The sequence below is a fragment of the Cebus imitator genome, unplaced genomic scaffold (genome assembly GCF_001604975.1).
Source record: "Cebus imitator isolate Cc_AM_T3 unplaced genomic scaffold, Cebus_imitator-1.0 Scaffold196, whole genome shotgun sequence".
NCBI classification, from domain to species: Eukaryota; Metazoa; Chordata; class Mammalia; order Primates; family Cebidae; genus Cebus; species Cebus imitator.
The window spans coordinates 1,741,159-1,765,093 of record NW_016107511.1 but is presented as its reverse complement, the minus strand read 5'-3'; the positions used below and the strand labels follow the sequence as shown (position 1 = coordinate 1,765,093).

At 43.9% G+C, this 23,935-nt stretch overlaps 2 protein-coding genes across 8 annotated transcripts in view; one reads left to right on the top strand and one right to left on the bottom strand.

Moving 5' to 3' along the window:
- The window catches only part of CDC14B (cell division cycle 14B), a 118,963-nt gene extending 104,698 nt beyond the window's left edge, over positions 1–14,265 (bottom strand). For 5 of the 7 annotated variants that reach the window (XR_001830556.2, XM_017547173.2, XM_017547178.2 and 2 more), the window contains exon 1: positions 13,645–14,265. Coding sequence is in view for 6 of the 7 variants with exons in the window: in XM_017547173.2 (XP_017402662.1) it covers positions 13,645–13,804 (160 nt within the window). In the remaining variant the exon portion in view is untranslated. The remainder of the gene's footprint in view (positions 1–13,644) is intronic. The other 2 variants (XM_017547180.2, XM_017547168.2) reach the window with 1 other exon arrangement.
- Positions 12,928–16,520, top strand: LOC108317024 (trafficking protein particle complex subunit 2-like). Its single transcript, XM_017547183.2, has 2 exons — positions 12,928–13,390; positions 15,960–16,520. Exon 2 carries the CDS (start codon positions 15,979–15,981, stop codon positions 16,399–16,401), a length of 423 nt encoding a protein of 140 aa, XP_017402672.1. The 5' UTR covers positions 12,928–13,390; positions 15,960–15,978; the 3' UTR covers positions 16,402–16,520.
- The last annotated feature ends 7,415 nt before the right edge of the window (positions 16,521–23,935 follow it).

Genomic DNA, 23,935 nt, shown 5'->3' with positions numbered 1-23,935 from the left:
TTCAAAGACGTAGTCTTGCTCTAATACCCAGGCTGGAGTGCAGTGGCACGATCTTGTCTCACTGCAACCTCCGCCTCCCAGGTTCAGGCAATTCTCCTGCCTCAGCCTCCCACGTAGCTGGGATTACAGGCACGCGCCACCATGCCCAGCTACTTTTTTTGTATTTTTAGTAGAGATGGGGTTTCACCATGTTGGCCAGGCTGGTCTCGAACTCGTCACCTCAGGTGATCCACCGGGCCCAGCCAAAGCTTGCATTTTGAACATCCAGTTTAGTACTTACCTTTCCATTGCTTTTAACAAATCCACCCTGTCACATGCATATGTTTTCTCAACATTCACTGTCAAAAATGCCCCACCAGGACACAGCACAGTGACAATAACACATTCAGTTTACGGATAATGGTTGAGAGGGAACCAGCTAAGAGCTCACAGTAACAGCACTAAGAGCACAAAGGAAAAAAAATAACTAACGTAATGGAATGCAGCATGCGCTATAAGAACCACCCATGTCCCCTCCCCACTTTCAGCACAATTTCCAGTTGCACCAGTATTTCTTTCAGGGCTTTCTCGGGCCAAAAGAGTCCAATTTGCCTCCCATCAGAGGACTTGAAAATGATCATTCCCCACTCCCCCGAAAGCCACATGCACGGGTAAGTGACTGGCATATAAATATCCCAAGCCCTCAACCCTCAGTGAGGATAACTCTGCAGTGTGTAACATATACTGGCTCCCAGCTTTCCCCTGCAGGCTCTAACTCCCTTCCCACAGTAGTAACCTGCCTGATAATGAGCCATTTGTGGCCTGCCTTTCCTTTCCATCTCACTTCCCCACTCCCCTGTGAGTGCTTCCTGGGATCATTCCCAAAGGAAGTGCTTGCACTGGATCCTTGACTCAGCATCTGTTCTGGGGAATGCAAAGCAAGACACTGACTGCAGATGTATATATGCCTACTTAGTTTTAGTAAAATATTTCGAGGGCTGGGGTGGTAAGGTGTGCCTCAGCTCCACCTGTAATCTCAGCACTTTGGGAGGCTGAGGCAGGAGAATTGTTTGAACCCAGGAGATGGAGGCTGCAGTGGGCTGGAAGATTGAGCCACTGTACTTCAGCCTGCACAAAAAGAGCAAAATTTTGCCTCAAAAAAAATAAAATTTCAAAGACAAATAGTTACAACAAAGCAGCACTGCATGGCATTATGTTCAATGGGATGTGTAATAGGTACACAAAAAAATCAGCTTTTACTGAAAAATAGTTGTATAGCATTAAACAACAAAACTTAGTATTTCTATTCATAAGTCTCTATATTAAAATAATAGTTGTTGCCCAGGCACAATGGCTCAGGCCTGTAATGCCAGCACTTTGGGAGGCCGAGGTGGGCAGATCACCTGAGGTCAGGAGTTCAAGACCAGCCTGGACTACATGGCAAAATCCCATTTCCACTAAAAATACAAAAATAAGCCAGTGGGGTGGTGTGTGCTTGTAATACCAGCTATTCAGGAGGCTGAGGCAGGAGAATCACTTGAACCCAGGAGGCAGAGGCTGCAGTTGAATCAAGATCTTACCACTGCACTCCAGCCTGGGCAACAGAGTAAGAATCCATCTCAAAAAAAAAAAAAAAAAAAAAAAAAGATTATTTGTCTGAAATCATTTTAAACTAAGAGTTCCAGCCAGGCGCAGTGCTCATGCTTATAATCACAACATTTTGGGAAGTCTGGGGAGGACAACGGCTTAAGCCCAAGACTATGAAACCAGCCTGAGAGCAACATAGTGAGACCTCATCTCTACAAAAAAAAAAAATTTTTTTTCCAAGACAGAGTTTCACTCTTGTTGCCCAGGCTGGAATGCAACGGCATGATCTTAGCTCACCGCAACCTCTGCCTCCCAGTTTGAAGCGATTCTTCTGCCTCAGCCTCCTGAGTAGCTGGGATTACAGCTGTTCGCCACCACACCTGGCTAATTTTGTATTTTTAGTAGAGACGGGATTTCTTTATGTTGGTCAGGCGGGTCTTGAACTCCCGACCTCAGGTGAGCCGCCTGCCTCGGCTTCCCAAAGTGCTGGGATTACAGGCGTGAGCCACTGCGCCTGACCTACTAAATTTTTTTTTTTAATTAGTTGGGCATGATGGCACACACCTGCAGTCTCAGCTACTCAGGAGGTTGATGTGGGAGGATCACGAGCCCAGGAAATGGAGGCTGCTATGACTGCATCACTGCACTCCAGCTTGAGCAAGAGAGCAAGACTATGTCTCAAAAAAAATTTTTTTTTAATTTTAAATAAGAGTTCCTAATCCAGAGCTTTAATTAATAAAAAGCGGGGCAGCGGGGGATTCTGAGTTTATTGGGAATTTACTGGTCAGCTTTCAGAATAACCCACAGATCTTTATTTTGGAAATTCCCAAAACTTTCACATTAAGAAAAAATTCTGTTAGCACTGTGGCAGGAAATGGTTGTCTTCTGAATCCAAAAATTTAAGCTCTAAAAATCTTTTCAGTGCTACCTGAAGAGGCCCCCAGGGATAAAGGATGGTTCGGGGTATTTCTTCGTTTTCCTGCCTTCCTCAGTAAGACAGAGATCACTAAATAATTTTTTTTTTTTCCATTTTGGAGCAAAGCTGTTATTTACTTCAGGTTACATGGGATGTCTTAATGCTTTTTAGTGACAGAATACAAAAGCACGGCGGGACAGGTCTGGGGAAGTTGGAAAAGAATCTTTGCCTCATGGTGGGGTAGAGTCCATTCCCACTCCCAGCAATCACCCACCCCACAACTGCCACCACAGGGTCACTGGTGCTGTCAAGAAGAAAGGAGTCTCATGTGTTTCTGTGATCCAGAACAGTTCCTGCTGGTTCTGGAGGGGAAAATATAAAAATCTTTAAAACCTAGTTCAAACCTCCTTTCCAAGGATCCCATTCATTCAGAAGCACACATCTTGTTTGACTCTCTCTGACTTTTACGGATAAGGTGCCCCACGCAAAACAGCTGGCAGCACTGGGTTTAACCTTGTCTGACCCGGTCTGTGTGCTAGTTAGTGTTACTTCCGACGTCAGTAGTCCGGTCTGAAATCTCTGCCGTGTCTCTTGCAGCATCTCTTGCAAGGATGAGACTATCATACACATTCAAATGTATCTGGATTGAATTAGTACTGTATGCCCTTTCAGTTACAGTAGTTTAAAATTAGAATATATTAATAGTGGAGTTAAAATCCCAGCCTCAGTTGTGCTTGCTAGCTAAACTCAAAGCTTTTTTGACAGTTCATTGTCAGAAAGAAAAGAGATAAACGTTAAGATGCTTCACTTTCACATATTAGGTGCTTCCAACAAGCTATCTAATGACAGTATTACAATAATAAATTCCAAGAGCAAACTGAGAACTACTCTCCAAAATTTAAGACCGACATTTGAATTCTGTTAATGCATTCATGTCAAAGCAGTTCTTCCCCAGCACCAATAAAAGAATGGAAAATTAGAATGTTTTTCAGTTCAAGACACACAATTAAATCTAGTTCCCGAAATATTTAGTAATTTTTATCTTTAGTGCCTTCAATTTAAGAAGCAATACCCAGCTTAAAGGTGCTCTGTAATTACTTCTTACCAAGAATAAACAAGACATCTTATTTTAAAGACATCTTATCCTCTGGGATAGCTGGAGATTCAAATTAGAGATATAGAATTAATTGAAATGTAAACCTTTTCCTTTAGATATGTTTTAGTAGAGATAGGGTTTTCGGTGAATTATTAACATATACTTATATAATGTATAACTAGTTACATACCAAAATGACACTTTCCCTGTTGTTTCTTTTAAAGGTTAAAACACACATGAAAAGACACACCATAAGACAAATTATTTTCACCAGACATTGGAAAAGTTATTTATCTTTTTTTGAGACGGAGTCTCACTCTGTCACCCAGGCTGGAGTGCAGTGGTGCAATCTCTGCTCACTGCAACCTCCAGTTCAAGCAATTCTACTGCCTCAGCCTCCCGAGGAGCTGAGCTTACAGTCACCTGCCATGTCTAGCTAATTTTGTATTTTTAGTAGAGATGGGTTTTACCATGTTGGCCAGGCTGGTATTGAACTCCTGACCTCAAGTGATCTGCCTGCCATGGTCTCCCCAAAGTGCTGGGATCACGGGTGTGAGCCATTCCGCTCAGTCCAAATTATTCATTTTGTATGGGAATTATCGAGTGACATTTCCAACACACAATTCTTTGAAACTGATGTTGTTTAAATGAAGAAGAGAGCAAACTACATAATGATTAATTCTTTCATTACCTGTCTTCATTGAGATGATGACTTAAGAGTGTATTCTTTGCCAGTCTTCAGGGAAAAGGGGCAAGATTTATAACATCCCTTGCCCCTGCTTTTTTAAATAACAGTTGGCCCAATTCAAGCAGTTGCTTAATAAATACTTGTAGAATAAATACATTAATTAGTTCCATAGCACCAGTCATGTAAATACAAATAATAAATAAGCAAAATACAAAGAATGATTCAGCTGAGATGGTCCTAAAATCAAGAGAAGGCTTTGCAGAATTCAGAATTTGTAATGATTATATTGCATTATGGATTGGATATAAAAAGATCAATGTCATAAATTGCACAGCAGTGCCAAGAAAGTAATTTTACTTTCAAATGAGAACTTGAAGGAACAACAAATATCACAGACACCCGGAACAAGATGTTTTTATTTTGTAAAAAGTACACTGCCAACCAAATTTTAATGGTATAAAACTGAACTACCTGAGAAATGAAGTTGATATGCGATCTTATGCAACTAGAATTAATTTATCCAGCTTTTCAGACTTAAAGACAATGAATCAGACTAAATTTTTGAACCAACTGGTGAATAAAGCATTCGCTAAGAATTGCTCCTCTAGAATATAAATAATGCTGAGATTAAAAAAGCTGTATAAAAGACCAAGAGATTAAAGTAAGAATTGTTTTAAATTGGAAAGATATGTAGACAGACACACACACACAGACAGACACACACACACACACACACAAACACACACGCATATATGCCCACTCAGATTTGTTTTCTGCTTACTGCCCATATCTGAGGCATCTAAAAGTCAAAGTGAATAAGAATACTTTTTAAATTAAAAAAGAAATATAAAAGCACTTCACTGTTCCCCAAGTTAGCATTTCATGACACCTCCCTCTTGCCAAACTCAGTAAATATGATATAAACCTGTCTATTAATCAAATAAATGTCTAGAAAGAACTGACCTCAGAAAAAAAATCAAGAGTAGCTGTTAAAGATATAACAACTCATTGTGAGTACCCTTTCCACAAGAGCCTACAAAAGTGAGATTCAATTTAAAAAGGAAAATTGAATATTACCAAAACTATCTACCACCCAAACTTGGCATTTATATTAATCCAATAAAATATCGCAAAAACTACTTTTAGTATTAACTATCATAGAAATCAACAAAACTTTTCATATAAAGACAAATTTCAACTTAAGTCATAAACATACCAACGCTACTCTACAGTTACGGAAAACTGAATCTGCTACCTAAGATTAAGACAAGCAAACAGGAAAGGACGGAACCAAGAATGACAACTAACAGATTAAATTCTACAGTTTAAAGTCATATAAAAGAACTGCAAAGTAGTCAATGATCTGAATACCTTTGTTGGAGCAGTATCCATGAAAAGCTATAGAAAAAAAAAAGAGAGAGAAGGGCGTAAAACTTTCATATAAACTAGAGAGTCCAGATGAGATGTACACATTCCACTTCAATATCCTTGAGTTTACAAGGTTACAATCAATTTTGGAAAATGTTTTCAAAAGTAATCCCTGCCTAATATGGAAGTCAATTCTTCTTATAAAACTAGAAATCAAATGACTCACTTTGAAAGCTAAAAATGAAATAGTGGAAAGAAACAATATTTGAAGATTGGTTAGTTCCTGCGAACCAGTCTGTTTGTCTCTAATACAATCTCTTCCACATTTGTCCTCAACAACCCCGCACCTACTTACCTCATTCATAAAGGCGCCTGATCTAGATGAGGCGTGGCTTTGAGATGTTCAGATGGTCTGTCCATGTTTTCATGTCAATTTACAGATCCTTATAACAATTTTAATGTGAAGGATTTACTTAGGTTATAAAAATATTCAGTAGCTAAGATGGAAAGGAAAACAAAATACTGGCTACTAAATTCATTTCTCACAGGGTAATAAAAAATAGATTTAAAGATCTAATTTCTTCTTTATATCCTATTCCCAACCTTTCCAAGTAACTTGTTTCTCTCTGTTACACATTAAGCATAGAAATGTCCTTTGAAAGGTAATTTGTTTTACAAACAAAAAATCAAAAAAAGGCCCTGTCTTCCAATAATATGCACCATCAGTTTCAAATCTTTTGGCTAATCATCTGTGAAACACTATTTTAAAACATATATGAGACCATTTTTTTAAATTAACCACTCTGAAAATTTATATTCTATCAGTAAATAATTTCATATATGGTTTCATTTTCTACCTCAGGCTCTCCCATGGTAAGGGGGTCTCCCATCTTTAAGAAGACCTCCCCAACAATAAGCTTAGCTGCAATTTAATATTAGGCAATATAAGTCTTCAGTATAATAAAAATACCTAATAGCCTCAAGAATCAAGTAACAGCTTGGGTTTATTCCTCCTTTTATAGGGAATCTTTCTAAAGAGAAACCGTAACATTTCTCCCAAGACAGAAAAGACGATCGCCACGGCGCCAAACCTCCTCCGCTGCTCTGACAAATACTGAGCCAGCCTCATCTGGAGCATTTCTGCCCTGAGCCTGCTCTCAGAAGCAGAGAGAGGAACACACTGCATTTCCACTGTGCTGATTCACTGAACCTTTTGTGCAAGTACACGGGAATGTTTGCTTCTTAGCTTGAAACCCTTCCAGGCGTGATGACTGTGCCTGAGCCTGCCCTTTGTACTCGAGACTGCTGTCACGCGTGTGACACAAGAGAACACTGATGTAGCCCTGGCCATCAATGGGCATCAAGCCAGGCACTTCATATGCATCCCCTTCACTTCACTCTCGTAACAAATCTGTTGCAGATGAGAGCATCGAGGCTCCAAAAGGTTATTAATAATCCATCTGTGCTCAACCCCAGGATGGGACAGAGACTAGGTTTCCCCAGTGTCCTCATAACTAACAGCTAGCTTAGTTGGCCTCACAGAATTGGCTCTTCAAAAACTCTTCGATTAAAGTTTTTCTTCCCCAATGATTTCAATCGCAATATGATTACTCATATGCTAGTTCCTCAGACCCTCCCAGTGTTATTTTCTCAATTAACACAGAAAACATAAACTCCATGAGAGCAGGGACTGTCTCTGGCAGTACTCTATTTTTAGCACTTGAAGGGGGAAGAAAGCTTGGAAGAGTAGGTATTCATTTGCACAAATTCATTATGCATTTGTTGAATGAATAAAGTATCTGGAAAACTGGGGCTGTTAATGACAGTCAATTTGGAAAACAGCACGGACTGCAGAAGACCTGAATTATGTACTTGGTTTGCTCATTTTTCCCAAATTCAGTAGGTAATTATTCATCTCCTAGCCTAAGTAGCACAGGACTAACTAGGAGATGACCAATAGATCATTTATGTACAACTGTGAAGCAGCTTCATCTGCTGGCAACAGTAAAAGTCAGGTAGTCATTACTTTGCCAAAAGGAAACTACATCAATGAGGCCCAATTTTATCTCTGGCCCTTGGCTTCTTCAGGGGGGAAAGTGGAAGGTTTTGATCTTCTGAAATTCTTTCCCCTAAAAGCAAAGCATTTGATTTATCAATTCAGTGTTCCTACAGACCATCTCAGAGCTTTCGAGAAATGTCACTTGTGTGCACCAATGCCCTTCTTCCATCCTAAAAATCCAGTGTGGTTTCAGTTCAGCTCTTCCTAACCTTGATAGAAACAGGGAACATTTCTTCCCATTCAAAAGGAGAGAGCAATTACAACTTGCACTGACTGGCAACTCCCTGGCATCAGTACTGTTTCTGCAACACAATTAGTCCACTTTGCCTTCATGTCTGAGCCCAACTATTCTGTATGTCCATTTAAGGAGTGACATTTGAAACTGTCAAATTGTTGCCTGCATGTGGTGTTGGAGTGCCTAAGGAATTAGATTTAAAGCAGATAACATGAACATCAGAAGCGCAGATGTTGAAGAATTAAGCAAGCATAGAAATCAAGAATACAAATTCACATTACAGACAAATTTAAGTGTAAGTAGAGAACCAAGACATAGGCAAGAAGAAAAATGCACACTACATACTACGATGGGCTTCAGTTCTGAAACTGAATTATCTACCATAATACCAAACTCTTGAAGAAAAGACAATTTTTCTCCTTGACTTAGTGCTCTACATAACAGCATTCCTTTTCTATCAAGAAAAATATACTTCCATCACTGCAATGAATATGCATGACTATTTTACATAGTAAGCATGCAATAAATACTTCTTGAATTAATGAATAAATTTTCCCTGTCTAATGTCTGCTGTGAATTTTAAAGATCCTAAAAAGGAAAGAGGGAGGAGAAATGCTGTATTTGTTTAATTTACTTGATGAGTATCCAATACATCACCATTAATCAGTGCTTTAAAATGACAATTCTGACCTCAATTAGTGTTTCTCCAATAAAACTATTTACTGTTATAATACAGTCTTTAAAAGTCAGATCACAGCAGACACTGAAAAACTTACTTTTAAAAAGGTAAATAAATTTAATACAACCACCAAGAACCTTTTAGCCAGTAGCTATTACCAATATTCTTTACTAATCAGAATTTTTCTTTTTTTTTTTTTTTTTTTGAGACAGGGTTTTATCGTGTCTCTGTTGCCCAGGTTAGAGTGCAGTGGAATGAACACAGGTCACTACAGCCTTGACCTCCCAGGCTCAAGTGATCCTCAAGTGATTCCCACTTCAGCCTCCGGAGTAGGGGTTCTGCCATGTTGGCCAGACTGGTCTTGAACTCCTGGGCTCAAGCAATCTGCCTGCCTTGGCATCCCAAAGTGCTGGGATTATAGGCCACTGCTCCCAGCCCAATCAGAAATTTTAAAAATAAAAATAGTAAAATAAATAGAAGCTCTGCACCAACTATTCCATCTTATAAATTATCGAACATAGATATATGCAGTAATGTTAAAGTCTTTAAGTATTTTTTTTTTCCTGAGTAAAGGAGGAAGTAAACTGCCATGAATGGAAGTCCCTATTTATGGGATAGGAAAATAGACAAAGATTCAGACCTCTGACATGAACAAGGTTCAGAGAAAAATGCAGTATTTTTTCCTTGAAAACTCTCCTTAACCTCCCCACTTCCTCAAGTTTCCTAGACTGGTAACAGCTCATTCTGATCTTTACTCAGCATCTTTTTAGCATTAACGCTTACAGTTTACACTGCCTGGTTTTTTTGTTTGTTTGTTTGTTTTTTTGAGATGGAGTCTCTCTCTGTCACCCAGGCTGGAATGCAGTGGTTCGATCTCTGCTCACTGCAACCTCCACCTCCCAGGTTCAAGGGATTCTCCTGCCTCAGCCTTCCAAGTAGCTGGGGCTACAGGCGGGTGCCGCCATGCCCAGCTAATTTTTGCATTTTTAGTAGAGATGGGGTTTCACCATGTTAGCCAGGCTGGTCTGGAACTCCTGACCTCAGGTGATCTGCCTGCCTTGGCCTCCCAAAGTGCTAAGATTACAGATGTGAGCCACTGCGCTCAGCCTACACTGTCTTTATGACTTTTTATTTTCATGGTGCACTGAAACTGCACTAGGAGTACAGCTCAAGTAAAAAAAATCCATGTGCACAATGCAAGAACTGAATGAATTGGCTGCGTGAGAGGTGGATGCGGTTGGGGTGCAAATTAAACCCTGTAGTCTGCTCCTAGTAAGAGTAAATGCCCAGTATAGTGGTGTGGGCGGCTAGACACTAAATGATAGTGACATATAACAGATGACGATAGAAACAAAAATAGGCATGAAGCATCCTATGTTAAATACACACACATGAAGTATCCTGGGATCTATGGGAATTCAATTTACAGATTAAATAGGTTACAATAAAAATGTCAAAGGACTAAAGTTTTAAAATGATGTATTTAAGGGCAGGCTGGACAGAAGTGACAACATGTATTAATTTTTACAAAACTACTCCACTGTGAAAGAATCCTGTCAATCCAATAATAAGTGTTGGCGAGGATGTAGAATAATTGGTACATTGCTGGGGGGAATGCTAGTGGTGTAGCCTCGTTCTGCAAAAAGAGTCTGACAGTTCCTCAAACATTAAACATGGAGTTACCATATGACCCTGCCATTCTACTCCTAGGTTTGATATCCAAAGGAACTGAAAACCTGTCCATGCAACAACCTGTATATGAATGTTCACAGCAGCATTATTCATAATAGCCAAAAAGTCCACTGAGGAACGGATAAAGTCTATATGTACTCTGGCCTGGCATCGTCACTTCTAGAAATGTACTCTATAGATATAGTCACACATGTAGACAGACACATACACTGATGCTACTGTAGCCATTTGCAATAAGGACTGGAAAACTCCCAAATAACCATCTATTTATTACCACTAAATAAATCATGATGCAGCCATACAATGCAACCATCAAAAAATTAATCAGCAGGTGCAGTGGCTCAGGCCTGTAATCTCAGCACTTTGGGAGGCCAAGGCAGATGAATCACGAGGTCAGGAGTTCGAGACCAGCCTGGCCAACATACTGAAACCCCGTCTCTCCTAATAATACAAAAATTAGCTGGGCATGGTGGCATGCGCCTGTATTCCCAGCTACTGAGGAGGCTGAGGCAGGAGAATCGCTTGAACCCGGGAGGTGGAAGTTGTGGTGAGCTGAGATGGCGCCACTGCACTCCAGCCTGGGTGACAGAGAAAGACTCTGTCTCAAAAAACAAAACAAAACAAATCCTGCTGGTATGGCACAATTTCTAGAAACTTTAATGTGCACAGAAAATTGAAGGATGAAAATCATTACCAAGGGAGGGAGACTCTATAAGACTCATTTAATAATGTTTGGAAGTGTACATGCACTGCTTTTTTTTTTTTTTTTTTTTTTTTTGAAACAGAGCCTCTCTCTTTTGCCAGGCACCAGGCTGGAGGGCAGTGACGTGATCTCAGCTCACTGTAACCTCCGCCTCCTGGCTTCAAGCAATTCTCCTGCCTCAGCCTCCCGAGTAGTTGGGACTATAGGTGTGCATCACCACGCCCAGCTAATTTTTGTATTTTAGTAGAGACGGGGTTTCGCTATGTTGCCCAGGATGGTCTCCATCACTTGACTTCACCCTCCTCGGCCTCCCAAAGTGCTGGGATTATAGGTGTGAGCCACCACGCCCAGCCATGCACTGCTTTTTAAATTAAGAAAACAATAATGGAGGGAAAAACAGGTTGGGAAGGAAGGGACTAGTTGCCATTTGCTGAGGACAGGCCTCAAGCCTTCCCCCAAAGCCCAATAAAAAGTAATCTGAACACTGCATCTGAATATACTTTAATTGGCCTTGTATATCACACTGCAACAGACTGATTAAGTATCATTTTTCCAGGAAGCCAAGACTATCACTGAGGGACACCTAGAGAAGTCACAAGGAAAGGTGACTATAACCTTTACTTCCCTGGAGCTCCCTTACATTAAAGTTGGACCCTTCCATTATTAGAGTTGGAAATCTGATAGCATTTTTATTTCATATAATGCACCTCTCCTCAGTATTCTGCTTGGTTACATTTTTCTGAAGTTAATTAATTGGTGACTGCCTCACGAAGGCTAGCCACATCACATTTGATCTCCATCAAGGAGAAACATTTATTTACTCCAATGACTTTGCTGTCACAAACCCTCTGACTGAACGTTCATCAACAGGGACTGTCTAAATAAGTTAAAAAACATTTAAATCTATATATAATTTAAATCCCTATGTACTTTTAAATGGTTTTATTCATAAAACCGTATGTACACTGGACTAACTGGTAATTAAAATCAAGTAAGTCTTGTATGCACCAATTCAGAACAATCATTTTAATAAAAAACACTATGAAAATGGAACCATGTGCACAACATGTTGTGTGCTACTCGCACGTGTATGGTAGAGAATATATAGCAAATGTGGTATGCCTGCAGGAACTGGGAAGAGTAGTTGCCTCTAGAGAAAGACCCCTGGAAGCTGTAAGACCAACTTTTCTGTATATTCTTCTGTGCACCTTTAGAATTGGAGTTCCGTACCATATAAAATGAATTATTTGTCCTAAAATTAAATGCCATTCAACAGAGATCGTTTTAAAAGGGATAAATAATAACAGGCAGAAGCAATGTGTAGGCACACCCGCTCCCAGCCCCACCCGTCCTTGGCGAGGCCCTCTCCTCGGAAGTACACAACGTTGGAAGGACCTGGTTCTCAGCCTCAGCAGGCTTCACCTCCTGCAGCGCCACCACGCACCCAGGCCCCACAGTTAACTGCCAGGGACTGGTACTCAGGGCTACCCCTTCCTCTGCCCGCCCTGGCTCCCAAGGGCCACCCACCAAAGCCAGCAAACCTGCTCTGCTCTCAGCTTCGTTCCAAATGGACCTTAGTTTCCAGACCGTCCATGAACCTAGAATATTATTTCTCCTTAACATCTGCGTTTGTCCTAACACTCAACTCAATGTTCTCGCCACTCCAGCTCACCTGGTTTATCAAAGGCTAAGGGCGGGAAACAGTTTTTAATAACGCCATGCCCCGAGGTTGACACATTCCCCACCACAGAAAGACTGCCAATTCCCTCAAAACCGTGGACAGCTCTGCTGTTTACACAGCGTTGCCACATACATCATCACATTTAATGCCTTCACACGCGTCACTGTCAATCTCAGCAAACCTAACAGCTGCCAAATTGGATTTATGAGTCTCCAAGAACGATCGAATCAGCACTAACAGAACAGCTATCGAAGGGCTGCTAGGCTACCTGCTCTGGCTGGCAGGGATTTCTCAAGTGACAACCCGGGCATTCGGCTGGCTCGAATGCCATTAACGTGACACCTTCCTTTTCGAGGCCCCGGAGGGGAGAAGACCCCGGGAGGCGCAGACCTGCGGGGGTCGCGCTGGTGGCCAGGGCGCAGGACAACTGGGAGAAGGGCTCGGGCTTCCGCGCCGGCCAGGGAACGCGGCGCCCCGGGGTCCTGGAGGCTACGGAGCAGCGGGGGTACGGCCAACGGCAAAAAGGGGCAGCTCCCGTGCCAGGCGCGTTCAGCGCGCTCGGTGAATCCTCCGGGACTGATTGTGACTCGCGCGAGGGCCAACCGGGCTGGCAACCCCGGGAGGCGAAATCCACAGGCTCTCAGAAGCAGCCCGCGGGGAGGACCTGCAGGTTCGAGGCGCCGGGCTGACGCCCGCAACCAAGAAAGGTGACCCTCGGTTCATCTCGCTGTAGCACCGGCTAAAGTTACAGCTCGCAGCCCACGCAACTGGAAACTTGGGGTGGGGGGCGCTCCCTGGGAGCCGGGCTCCCAAAGGGGGTGTGGCGGACGCAGCGTTTAGGAGGGTGGGCGCGGAGGCGTTTCGGCCGGCCCCCGGAGGCCCGGGGCAACCCGGGAGGTGGGCCAGGGCCCCGCGCCGGGTGCGGCCGTCCGGGGCCCTCCGCGCCCGGTGGCCGGCTCACCGGTGATGTCCAGGTACACGTCGTCCTCGGGGTCCAGGCGGCGCGGGTCCTGAGGCGCGGAACTGCGGCTCTTCTTCACGCCCGGCGAGGTCGACGAGCCCCGCCGCGAGCAGGGGGGCGCGGCGGCCCAGGTCGACCGCCGCTCGCTCTTCCGCTTCATGGAGGCGGCCGCGGCCCGTCAGGGGGCCACGACCATGGCCCCGCGCGCCCGCCCGCGCGCCCGCCGAGGCTCTCGTCAGCCCCGCTCGGGCGCTCGGGGCGGCGGGCGCAGAGCGGCGCTGCGGGGACGGCGGGCGCCGGCCGCGCAGGAGCCGGAGGAGGGGCCCGGCCCACGGCGCCTGCCCCGCTCCCTCCCGCCGCCGCCGCCGCCGCGGAACCCGCGCCGCAGCCCTCGCTACAGCGCCTCCTGCCGCGGCCGGCGCCCCCAGCCCGCCCCCAGGTGCCCTCAGCCCGCTAGCGCGGCCGAGGCGACGGGGCTGCCGCTGGCGGCCGGGGCTGCCCGGGGTAACCGTGCGCGCCCCCCGCTGACGCGGACGCGGACGCCGCTGCGGAGGCGCCTGGGCACAGCGGGACGCGGCTCGCGGGGACCCCGGCAGGGCTGCTCCGCGGCGCTTCATTCACAAAAAAGGGCCCACAACCCTCCTCGGGGCCCGCAGACCGAGGCCTCTGATTGGCCAGCAGGGCGTGACGTCACGGAGACGGGGCCTTTCTACAGGCAGGTACTCGGTGACGCCATAAAGAAAACTCTGAGCGGCTCCGCCAATCAGAGATCAAGTGTGTTCGCGACCTTCGCCAGCCCCCCAACTTTTGTTTCTTCTGTATCCTCTGGGTGCCAGCACCCCAGGTCCCAGCTGACTTTAGTGAGTCACCAGACCTTTACACATCCCCACCCTAGTAACTTAACTCCGGGTCTTTGGCATATAGAGCTTAAAGTAGTTCTTGGATTTCCTTGTATTTCGCGCCAAGAGAAAGGGACTTTTGCCATGGCTGCCAGCTTGGAAGAGTATGGCCTGATTACATTACCTGCAGCTATATAGATTTAAGCTAGAGTTGATGTCAGAACTTTAGTAGAACTGTTTAAACAACTACGCTCCATTTATCGACCTATACCCAGCCTTCAAAAAGACCAAGCAGGGCTTCTTAAGGACTCGATAAAACTTCCCTGGTAGCACAATATGCCCTAGTGGTCTGCACCTCAGAGTTTCTCATCTCGGAAACCAGCACCGCCTTAACTCAGTAATTTTATACACTCATTGCTGTGTACATCCGAGGTGTCGACAGGTCCAATTATCTTATGAAGTATTGAAGCAAGGGGCAAATTTAGTCCCTGAACTTTTTTATCTGGCACGCTGTAGGGTCATATCCTCTTCTTTTTCTACTGGATTAAAATAATGCTCTATCTTCCTGGAACTTAACCAAAAACTGTCCTTTCAGAAGGCCTTTAAACAGTTGTCCGTGGTAGCTTCTAAAAGGGTGAGAAGATTGGAGGGCAGTGTTTAGATTTCTTGGCCCCAAATTCTACAACATCTGTAAGCAATCCCTATTTTTCACCAGCACTTTAACGTTTTATCCTGCAATTCCTCAGTTAACTGCCAGCCTGGGGAAAAGAAAGATGAATTTGAGTAAGGCCGCTTGGAAGCCTCTCAGAAATGCAAATTCTTGTAGAGCACCTCAGGAAGGGGCTCTCTGACTTCTATTGTTGTGGGCTTTTACTTTAAGTACTACAAAATAAGGAAGTAGGGGGCTGTGCCTGAAGCTAGACATCAGCAACTCTTTAAGCACTTTTTCTTAAGGTTGGTTCCCATGTTGATTGTTCCTCTGTTTCCCCTAAGGAAATCAGTGAAGGCCTTAAATTTAATATGATCTACATGTTTGTAGGGGCAACAAAGAAGCTAGAGACGTGGGAGGCTGTGCAGTGCTGGGCAAATAAATCAGCAGAAACCATAGGGTCACAGTCCTTTGCTTTGACCTGGAGGAGGAGGAGACCTTTCAGACTGACCTAGGGGCTCAGTATTAGAAAACCACCCAGTTTCCCAGACTACCAGGGATTTTAAAGGAGTGGCTCTTGTTTTGAATAGATACTACAAGGGAGTGGTTCGTGCAGCTCCCTAGAAGTACAGAAAAATAAATTCCTCCATGACATTCTGGTCTTTTGAGAGTAACTTGTTTAAATGTTGGGAACCCAGGAGATGGAGGCTGCAGTGAGCTGAGATTGTGCCACCGCACTTTAGCCTAGGTGACAGAGCTAGACTCCATCTCAAAAAAAAAAAAAAATTAAAATTGATTGCGTTTCCATTGTCGGCCTCTTGCTGCAGGAGCCATATATTGAAGACCATGTCTGGGAGCTTCTACTTTGTAATCGTTGGCCACCATGATAATCCAGTTTTTGAAATGGAGTTTTTGCCAGCTGGGAAGTCAGAATCCAAAGATGACCATCGTCATCTGAACCAGTTGATAGCTCATGCTGCTCTCGACCTCATAGATGAGAACATGTGGCTGTCGAACAACATGTACTTGAAAACGGTGGACAAGTTCAACGAGTGGTTTGTGTCAGCATTTGTCACTGCAGGGCATATGAGATTTATTATGCTGCATGACATAAGACAAGAAGATGGAATAAAGAACTTCTTTGCTGACATTTATGATTTATATGTAAAGTTTTCAATGAATCCATTTTATGAACCCAATTCTCCTATTCGATCAAGTGCATTTGACAGAAAAGTGCAGTTGCTTGGGAAGAAGCACCTTTTAAGCTGAATGCAGGAAATTCTGAAACAAATGATGTCACCACAATGGTGTATACTCGGGAATGTGTACATTGTAAGTTACTTGATTAAATAGCCTGGAAAACTTTTGTGTAGTCTCAGCTTATCTAAGCCTAATGAAATTCCTTTTATATATTTTTTAAAATTAAAATTAAAGTGTCATAAATACACATAATTATACCATGTAAACATTTTCGTATTTTGCAAGTATAATAATATGCTTTGTATAGTATGAACGGACAAGGTATAGGGCTACACTTTGTAATTATGCAAAAATATCTTCCCTTCTTGGGAACAGGAAGTCTGTGTCCTGAGTGTACACATTAAAGTTTTTTTTTGTTTGTTTTTTGTTTTGAGATGGAGTTTCACTCTTGTTACCCAGGCTGGAGTGCAATGGCGCGATCTCACCTCACCGCAACCTCCGCCTCCTGGGTTTAGGCAATTCTCCTGCCTCAGCCTCCTGAATAGCTGGGATTACAGGCCCGCGCCACCATGCCCAGCTAATTTTTTTGTATTTTTAGTAGAGACAGGGTTTCACCATGTTGACCAGGATGGTCTCGATCTCTTGACCTCGTGATCCACCCGCCTCGGCCTCCCAAAGTGCTGGGATTACAGGCTTGAGCCACTGCGCCCGGCAGCACATTAAAGTTTTAAACCCTATTTATATTTTGATTTTTGTCACGTTTAGATAGGGGCAGAAAACTATTTCCGAGCTGACACTTGTTTTGTGTGTGTGGCACTGCTCTTCAACTGTTTGACTCCTCCCCCTTTTTGATAAGTTGACCTCTGGGCTCTGAGAATTTGGCCACAGGAAATGTATTTTAGTTTGCCTCCCTGGTTAGTTTGTCGTTCATTACTTGATGACTCATCATAGAATTTTAGGGCTTGAAATCTCCTTACACAATATTTGGTCCAAGGCTATGTTTTCACAGTGAGGACACGGGGACCCAGATGAGTGGCAGTGACCAGGCTGGGTGGGAACCAAAACTCTGTAGGCTCTGGGTTGTCTTTTCCTGAACTGTGGGGCATAGGGAAAAGTTGCATCTGGTTGATTCACAAGGTTATAGCAGCATAATGAAAAGAAAAAAAAGGTGGGGTTCTCTAAAATATTCCTATCTTTCCTAGGTAAATTTATCCTGGAATTAAAACAATTATGGAATATTTCCTTATGTATATATTCCAGATAGGTCATACTCTGAAAATGTGAAATCTTTTTTTTTTTTTTTTCTTGCCCAGGCTGGAGTGCAATGGCGCAATCTCGGCTCACCGCAACCTCCGTCTCCCAGGTTCAAGCGATTCTCCTGCCTCCGCCTCCCGAGTAGCTGGGATTACAGGCAGGCACCACCACACCTGGCTAATTTTTGTATTTTTAGTACAGATGGGGTTTCTCCATGTTGGTCAGGCTGGTCTCGGACTCCCAACCTGAGGTGATCCGCCCACCTCGACCTCCCAAAGTGTTGAGATTGCAGGCATGAGCCACCGCGCCTGGCTGAAAATGTGAACCCTTACACCAAAATCAGCAGCAACTGATTGATAGACATGTGATGTGAATTTCAGATAATGTAAGTTTCAGAATCCATGAGTTACAGTTTTAATTATGTGAAGATAAATAATTTGTACAAGTTCCATAAATTGGTTAATTTCATAAAAGGTTAAATTTGGTAAATGTGGTATATTCCATAAAAGGTTAAATTTCCATAAAACTAGAGGTCTTAGGGGACAGGTATATAGGAAAATGGACACACACTGAAATCTTCACTCTCATGTATAAAAAGAGTTGGTTTTGTTTCATTGGATATCCTGGCAATCCCAACATTAATCTGAAGATGGCTATGTTCCTGCCCCTTAGGATGAAAATCTTTTAGGACCGTAAAAATGGAAGGAATGACTGTTGAGCTACCACCACACACTGGACACTGCTAGGGGCTTCATACTCATGCCCTGTTGCATGGTATTCTCATTTGAGAGGTCATGGAAGTTACCCTAGGTTGCTAAATGAGTTTGGTTTGGAAAGCCAGGGTACAGAACCACGTGTGATTCAAGTACCAGGAGGCTGGCATCATTTTTCACTGACAGGAGCAGGATCTAAAGGGACCCTGCCTTGCAGGTGGGCTTCTGAAATTGAATAACCTGTATAGTTGTGTAAAATGTCAGAAACTTGGATGAACTTCTTTGGACCTCTGACCAAACCTTAATATTGTAGATTTTTAAAATGATATTTCTGCTGTTAATTTGTTTTTTGGTTACATACACTCCTGCTAAAAGTAAAGTCATGCGTCGCTTAACGATGGGGATGCTTCTAAGAAATGTGTCACTAGGTTATTTCATCATTGTGTAAATATCATAGAGTGCACTTACACAAACCTAGATGGTAGGGTCTGCTACATACCTAGGCTGTATGGTAGACCCTATTGCTCCTAGGTTACAACAGGTATAGCATGTTACTCTACTGAATACCGTAGGTGACTGTAACACATGGTAAGTATTCATGTGTTCTAAACATAATCTAAACATAGAAAAGTTACAGCAAAAATATGGTATTAAAACCTTATGGAACTGGCTGGACATGGTGGCTCACACCTGTAATCCCAGCACTCGGGGGGCCGAGGCAGGCAGATCAACTGAGGTCGGCAGTTTGAGACCAGCCTGACCGACATGGAGAAGCCCCATCTCTACTAAAAATACAAAATGAGCTGGGCAGAGCGGGGCATGCCTGTAATTCACTCTTGTTGCCCAGGCTGGAGTGCAGTGGCAGGATCTCGGCTCACCATAACCTCTGCCTCCCGGGTTCAAGCAATTCTCCTGCCTCAGCCTCCTGAGTAGCTGGGATTACAGCCTGGGCAACGAGAGCAAAACTCCATCTCAAACATAATTAATTAATTAATTAATTTAAAAGATGGCTATCACCACCTTATACTAGACGTCAAACTTTGCCTGATTAGAGTGAGCCAACATGATATTATGCTTCCTGGATGGTGCAGTGGCTCATGCCTATGGCCCCAGCACTTTGGGAGGCTGAGGCTGGTGGATCACCTGAGGTCAGAAGTTTCAGACCAGCCTGGCCAACATGGGGAAACGTCGTCTCTACTAAAAATATATAAAAAAATTAGGCTGGCGTGGTGGCAGGAGTCTGTAATCCCAGCTACTTGGGAGGCTGAGGCAGGAGAATTGCTTGAACCTGGGAGGCAGAGGTTGCAGTGAGCCAAGATTGTGCCCTGCACTCCAGCCTAAGCANAAAAAAAAAAAAGATAAGTTGCTTCCTGATACAAGGCAACATAACGTACCCTGGATTACCTATAAAGTAGTATTCTATCCAAAAATGTTTATCCTGAATCGAATCAAGCCTTGAGATCTCACTTCGGCTTACAGGAGATACAGGGGGTGGAAGAACGCATTAAATGACTCATAAGGAAACAATCTGACAAATCTTGAATGTGGGACTTTCTATAAACTGTCTCTTTAACAAGTAAATGTCATGGAAAAAAAATTGTCCAAGTGGGTGAGGGGACCTGTGATGGATTAAAAGAAATTTAAAGCTGGGCGCGGTGGCTCACGCCTGTAATCCCAGCACTTTGGGACCGCGAGGCGGGGGGAATCACAAGGTCAAGAGGTCGAGACCATCCTGGTCAACATGGTGAAACCCCGTCTCTACTAAAAATGCAAAAAATTAGCTGGGCACGGTGGTGTGTGCCTGTAATCCCAGCTACTCAGGAGGTTGAGGCGGGAGAATTGCCTGAACCCAGGAGGCGGAGGTTGTGGTGAGCAGAGATCGCGCCATTGCACTCCAGCCTGGGTAACAAGAGTGAAACTCTGTCTCCAAAAAAAAAAAAAAAGAAAAAAGAAAGAAATGTAAAGAGGTATAACAGGCCAGGCTCGGGGGCTCACACCTGTAATCCCAGCACTTTGGGAGGCAGAGGCTGTGGATCACTTGAGGCCAGGAATTTCATACCAGCCTGGACAACATGATAAAACCCCACCTCTACTATAAATACAAGAATTAGGCCAGGCACGGTGGCTCCCGCCTGTAATCCCAGCACTTTGGGAGGCCGAAGCAGGCGGATCACGAGGTCAGGAGTTTGAGACCAGCCTAGCCAATATGGTGAAAACCTGTCTCTACCAAAGATACAAAAAAATTAGCCTGGCATGGTGGTGCGTGCCTGTAATTTCATCTACTCAGGAGGCTGAGGCAGGAGAATTGCTTGAACCCGGGAGATAGAGGTTTCAGTGAGCCAATATCACACCATTGCACTCCTGCCTGGGTGACAGGGTGAGACTCTGTCTCAAAACAAACAAACACCACAAAAATTAGCCAGACATGGTGGTTCACACCTGTAATCCCAGCTACTCAGGAGGCTGAGGTGGAAGGATCACTTGAACCCAGGAGTTCCAGGTTGCCCTGAGCCATGATGGTACCATTGCACTCCAGTCTGGGTGACAGGGTGAGACCCTATCTCAAAAATGAAAACAAAAACAAATAGGGGCCAGGAACAGTGACTCATGCCTGTAATCCCAGCACTTTGGGAGGCCAAGGCGAGTGGATCACTTGAGGTCAGGAGTTTGAGATGCGCCTGGCCAATATGGTAAAACCCCAACTCTACTTAAAATACAAAACTAGCTGGGTGTGGTGGTGTGCACCTGTAATCCCAGCTACTTGGGAGGCTGAGGCAGGGGAAATCGCTTGAACTCTGGAGACAGAGGTTGTAATGAGCAGAGATCACAGCACTGTACTCCAGTCGGGGCCACAGAGCGAGACTCCACCTCAATTAAAAGAAAAGAAAAGAAAGGAAAAATAAATAATCCAAAAATAAGCATAAATCTCCACTTCCATGGTTCACAAGGGAGACAGCATTTTAAATCATCGTGCTTAATAATTTCAGTGTCTTCTTCTGGCTTCTCATGATACCGGCACGCCTAATTTTACAAAATAAATTAGACCTCTTATAATCTGACCACAAAGCAGAATCAGCTATATCGGAGGTACTTTTATTTAAACCAAGGCTATACAGAACTTTGAAATTAAAGTCTCTTATTATTTTCTGAATTCTTGGGCAATGCAGTCTCTCATCGCCTCATTTTTCTAAGTGGAAAGGAGGACTTATGAACATTTATTAAACTTCTCTTCAGGGTAAACTCGATCCACCTGAGACAGGTGGATCACCTGAAGTCAGGAGTTCAAGACCAGCCTGGCCAACATAGTGAGACCCACTTCTACTAAAAATACAAAAGTTAGCTGGGAACGGTGGTAGATCCTTGTAATCCCAGCTACCCAGGAGCCTGGCAGGAGAATCGCTTGAACTCGGGAGGCGGAGGTTGCAGTGAGCAGAGATCACGCCACTGCACTCTAACCTGGGCAGCAGAGTGAGACTCCATCTAAAAAAAAAAAAAATTGTGATTTCAGGCGGCCCCAAAGCCAGTGAGTTACCTCAGTTGATTGTTCGCAGGCAGTTACAGGGTGGAGCTCTTGTTCTACTCTTTCTCATCGTCTCACTACTGCATTTGACTAGCCTTTCTTTTTCTTCTTCTTTTTTCTTTTTGTTTTTTTTCCTGTCTATGTAGGGAGAATGTGGTCTAGCTATATTGCCCAGGCAGGTCTCGAACTCCTGGGCTCAAGCTATCCTGCCGCCTCTGCCTCCCTAAGAGCTGGGATTATAGGCATGAGCCACAGCGCCCAGCTCATTTTCTTTCTTTTTAAGTGTAATTTCAACCATGGGACATTTCCTACTGTGTCTACTTTCAATGAACTTTACAAAAAAAAAAAAAAATGGAGGTGTAATTAACATACAATAAAATATTTTCAATGTTAGTTCAATGAGTTTAAATTATATACGTTTTTATAACCACTGTTCAAAAAGATGATATGGGAACAACAGGCTTTTAAAAAAAGCCATCTGGCCAGGCACAGTGGCTCACACCTGTAATCACAGCACTTTGGGAGGCCGAGGCGGGTGTATCATGAGGTCAAGAGATTGAGACCATACTGGCCAGCATGGTAAAAACTCATCTCTACTAAAAATACAAAAATTAGCTGGGTGTGGTGGTGCACACCTGTAGTCCCAGCTACTCAGGAGACTGAGGCAGGAGAATCGCTTGAGCCAGGGAGGCAGAGGATGTGATGAGCCGAGATCACGCCATTGCACTCCAGCCTGGGCAACAATAGCCAACCTCCAACTCAAAAAAAGAAAAAAAAATGCCATCCATGCAAAGCTAAGCCTGGTTCCCTGGTCAGCTCTGTCTCCAAACCTTCTCTTAATGCATCCTCCTCCTCTTGTTACTTTCTCATCTCTCCTTCTCTCTCGCCGCTCTCCGTCTCTGACACCTCTTTGGCACCAGACCTCAGTTCTGGAAACACCTCTGGCCTGCTCACTCTGACCGAGTTGGACGGGCTCTGCTGGCTGGAGACTCGGTTCTCTTCTTCAGACAGAACATCGCTGTTCTCTCTTGGGCTCTGCAACATTTGCTACAGATCCAAGTTGTCCTTGCCTTTGGCCCCCGCTGCCAGGCTCACCCCACTAGGCCTCCTCCCTCAGAGGAATGGAGAAGGCGGGAGGAAGCCTGCTTCACAGTTATAATCAGTGGAAATCGTTGGGTAAGGGTAATCCAAGGTAGCTAACAGTCTTCTCTATCCTCTCCACATAGTTTTCTTTCCAGTCATTGCAGCACAAGAAAGACGTCCTTGTCTGACGCTCCCCTTATCCACACAATTAGAAGTAAATTAAAGGCATCAATTTCAAGTCACTTCTGTAGCTGTGGAAGGGTAAGAGCAATTTATTCTTTATCTCCTGTTGTGGCTGGAAAGAAAATTTCTTGCAACGACTTTCCTGGTTTTGGAAGAGAACCAGCAAGCAATTCTAATATATTGGGTGATTTTTTTTCTTACAAATTCTTCTGCATGTGGGGAAATCCTAGTGCACTGGGTTCCCACTCTTATTCAAAGTTTTCCTTACGAAAGAGGAGACCAGAAATGACCAAAAAGGACAGATTTATACTTTTAAATTCTCAGGTGGTGGGAAGTTTTTCTCTGTTCATGATATTTTTTTCTCTTCAGTCATACCAGAGCATATATTTGGACAGATTAGGTTGGATTCTCTATTAATTTCCTCCTTACTATTTTATTTTTATTTTTTGAGACGGAGTTTCACTCTTGTTGCCCAAGCTGGAGTGCAATGGCACGATCTCAGCTCACCACAACCTCTGCCTCCTGGGTTCAGACGATTCTCCTGCCTCAGCCTCCTGAGTAGCTGGGATTACAGGCATGCGCCACCAGGCCTGGCTAATTTTATATTTTTAGTAGAGATGTGGTTTCTCCATATTGGTCAGGCTGGTCTCAAACTCCCAACCTCAGGTGATCCACCCACCCTGGCCTCCCAAAGTGCTGGGATTACAAGTTTGAGCCACTGAGTCTGGACTTTTTCCATTTTTAAATTCAGATTCAAATGAGCAGTGAATTATTTTATCCAAAGTTAGAGGCCATACAAAAGAAAAAAAATACAGAAGGCTAAAATGGATCCTTTTTTTTTTTTTTTTTT

Bases quoted from the DNA above. Each gene is read 5' to 3' on its own strand.
- LOC108317024 (XM_017547183.2), top strand. From the start codon at position 15,979: ATGTCTGGGAGCTTCTACTTTGTAATCGTTGGCCACCATGATAATCCA.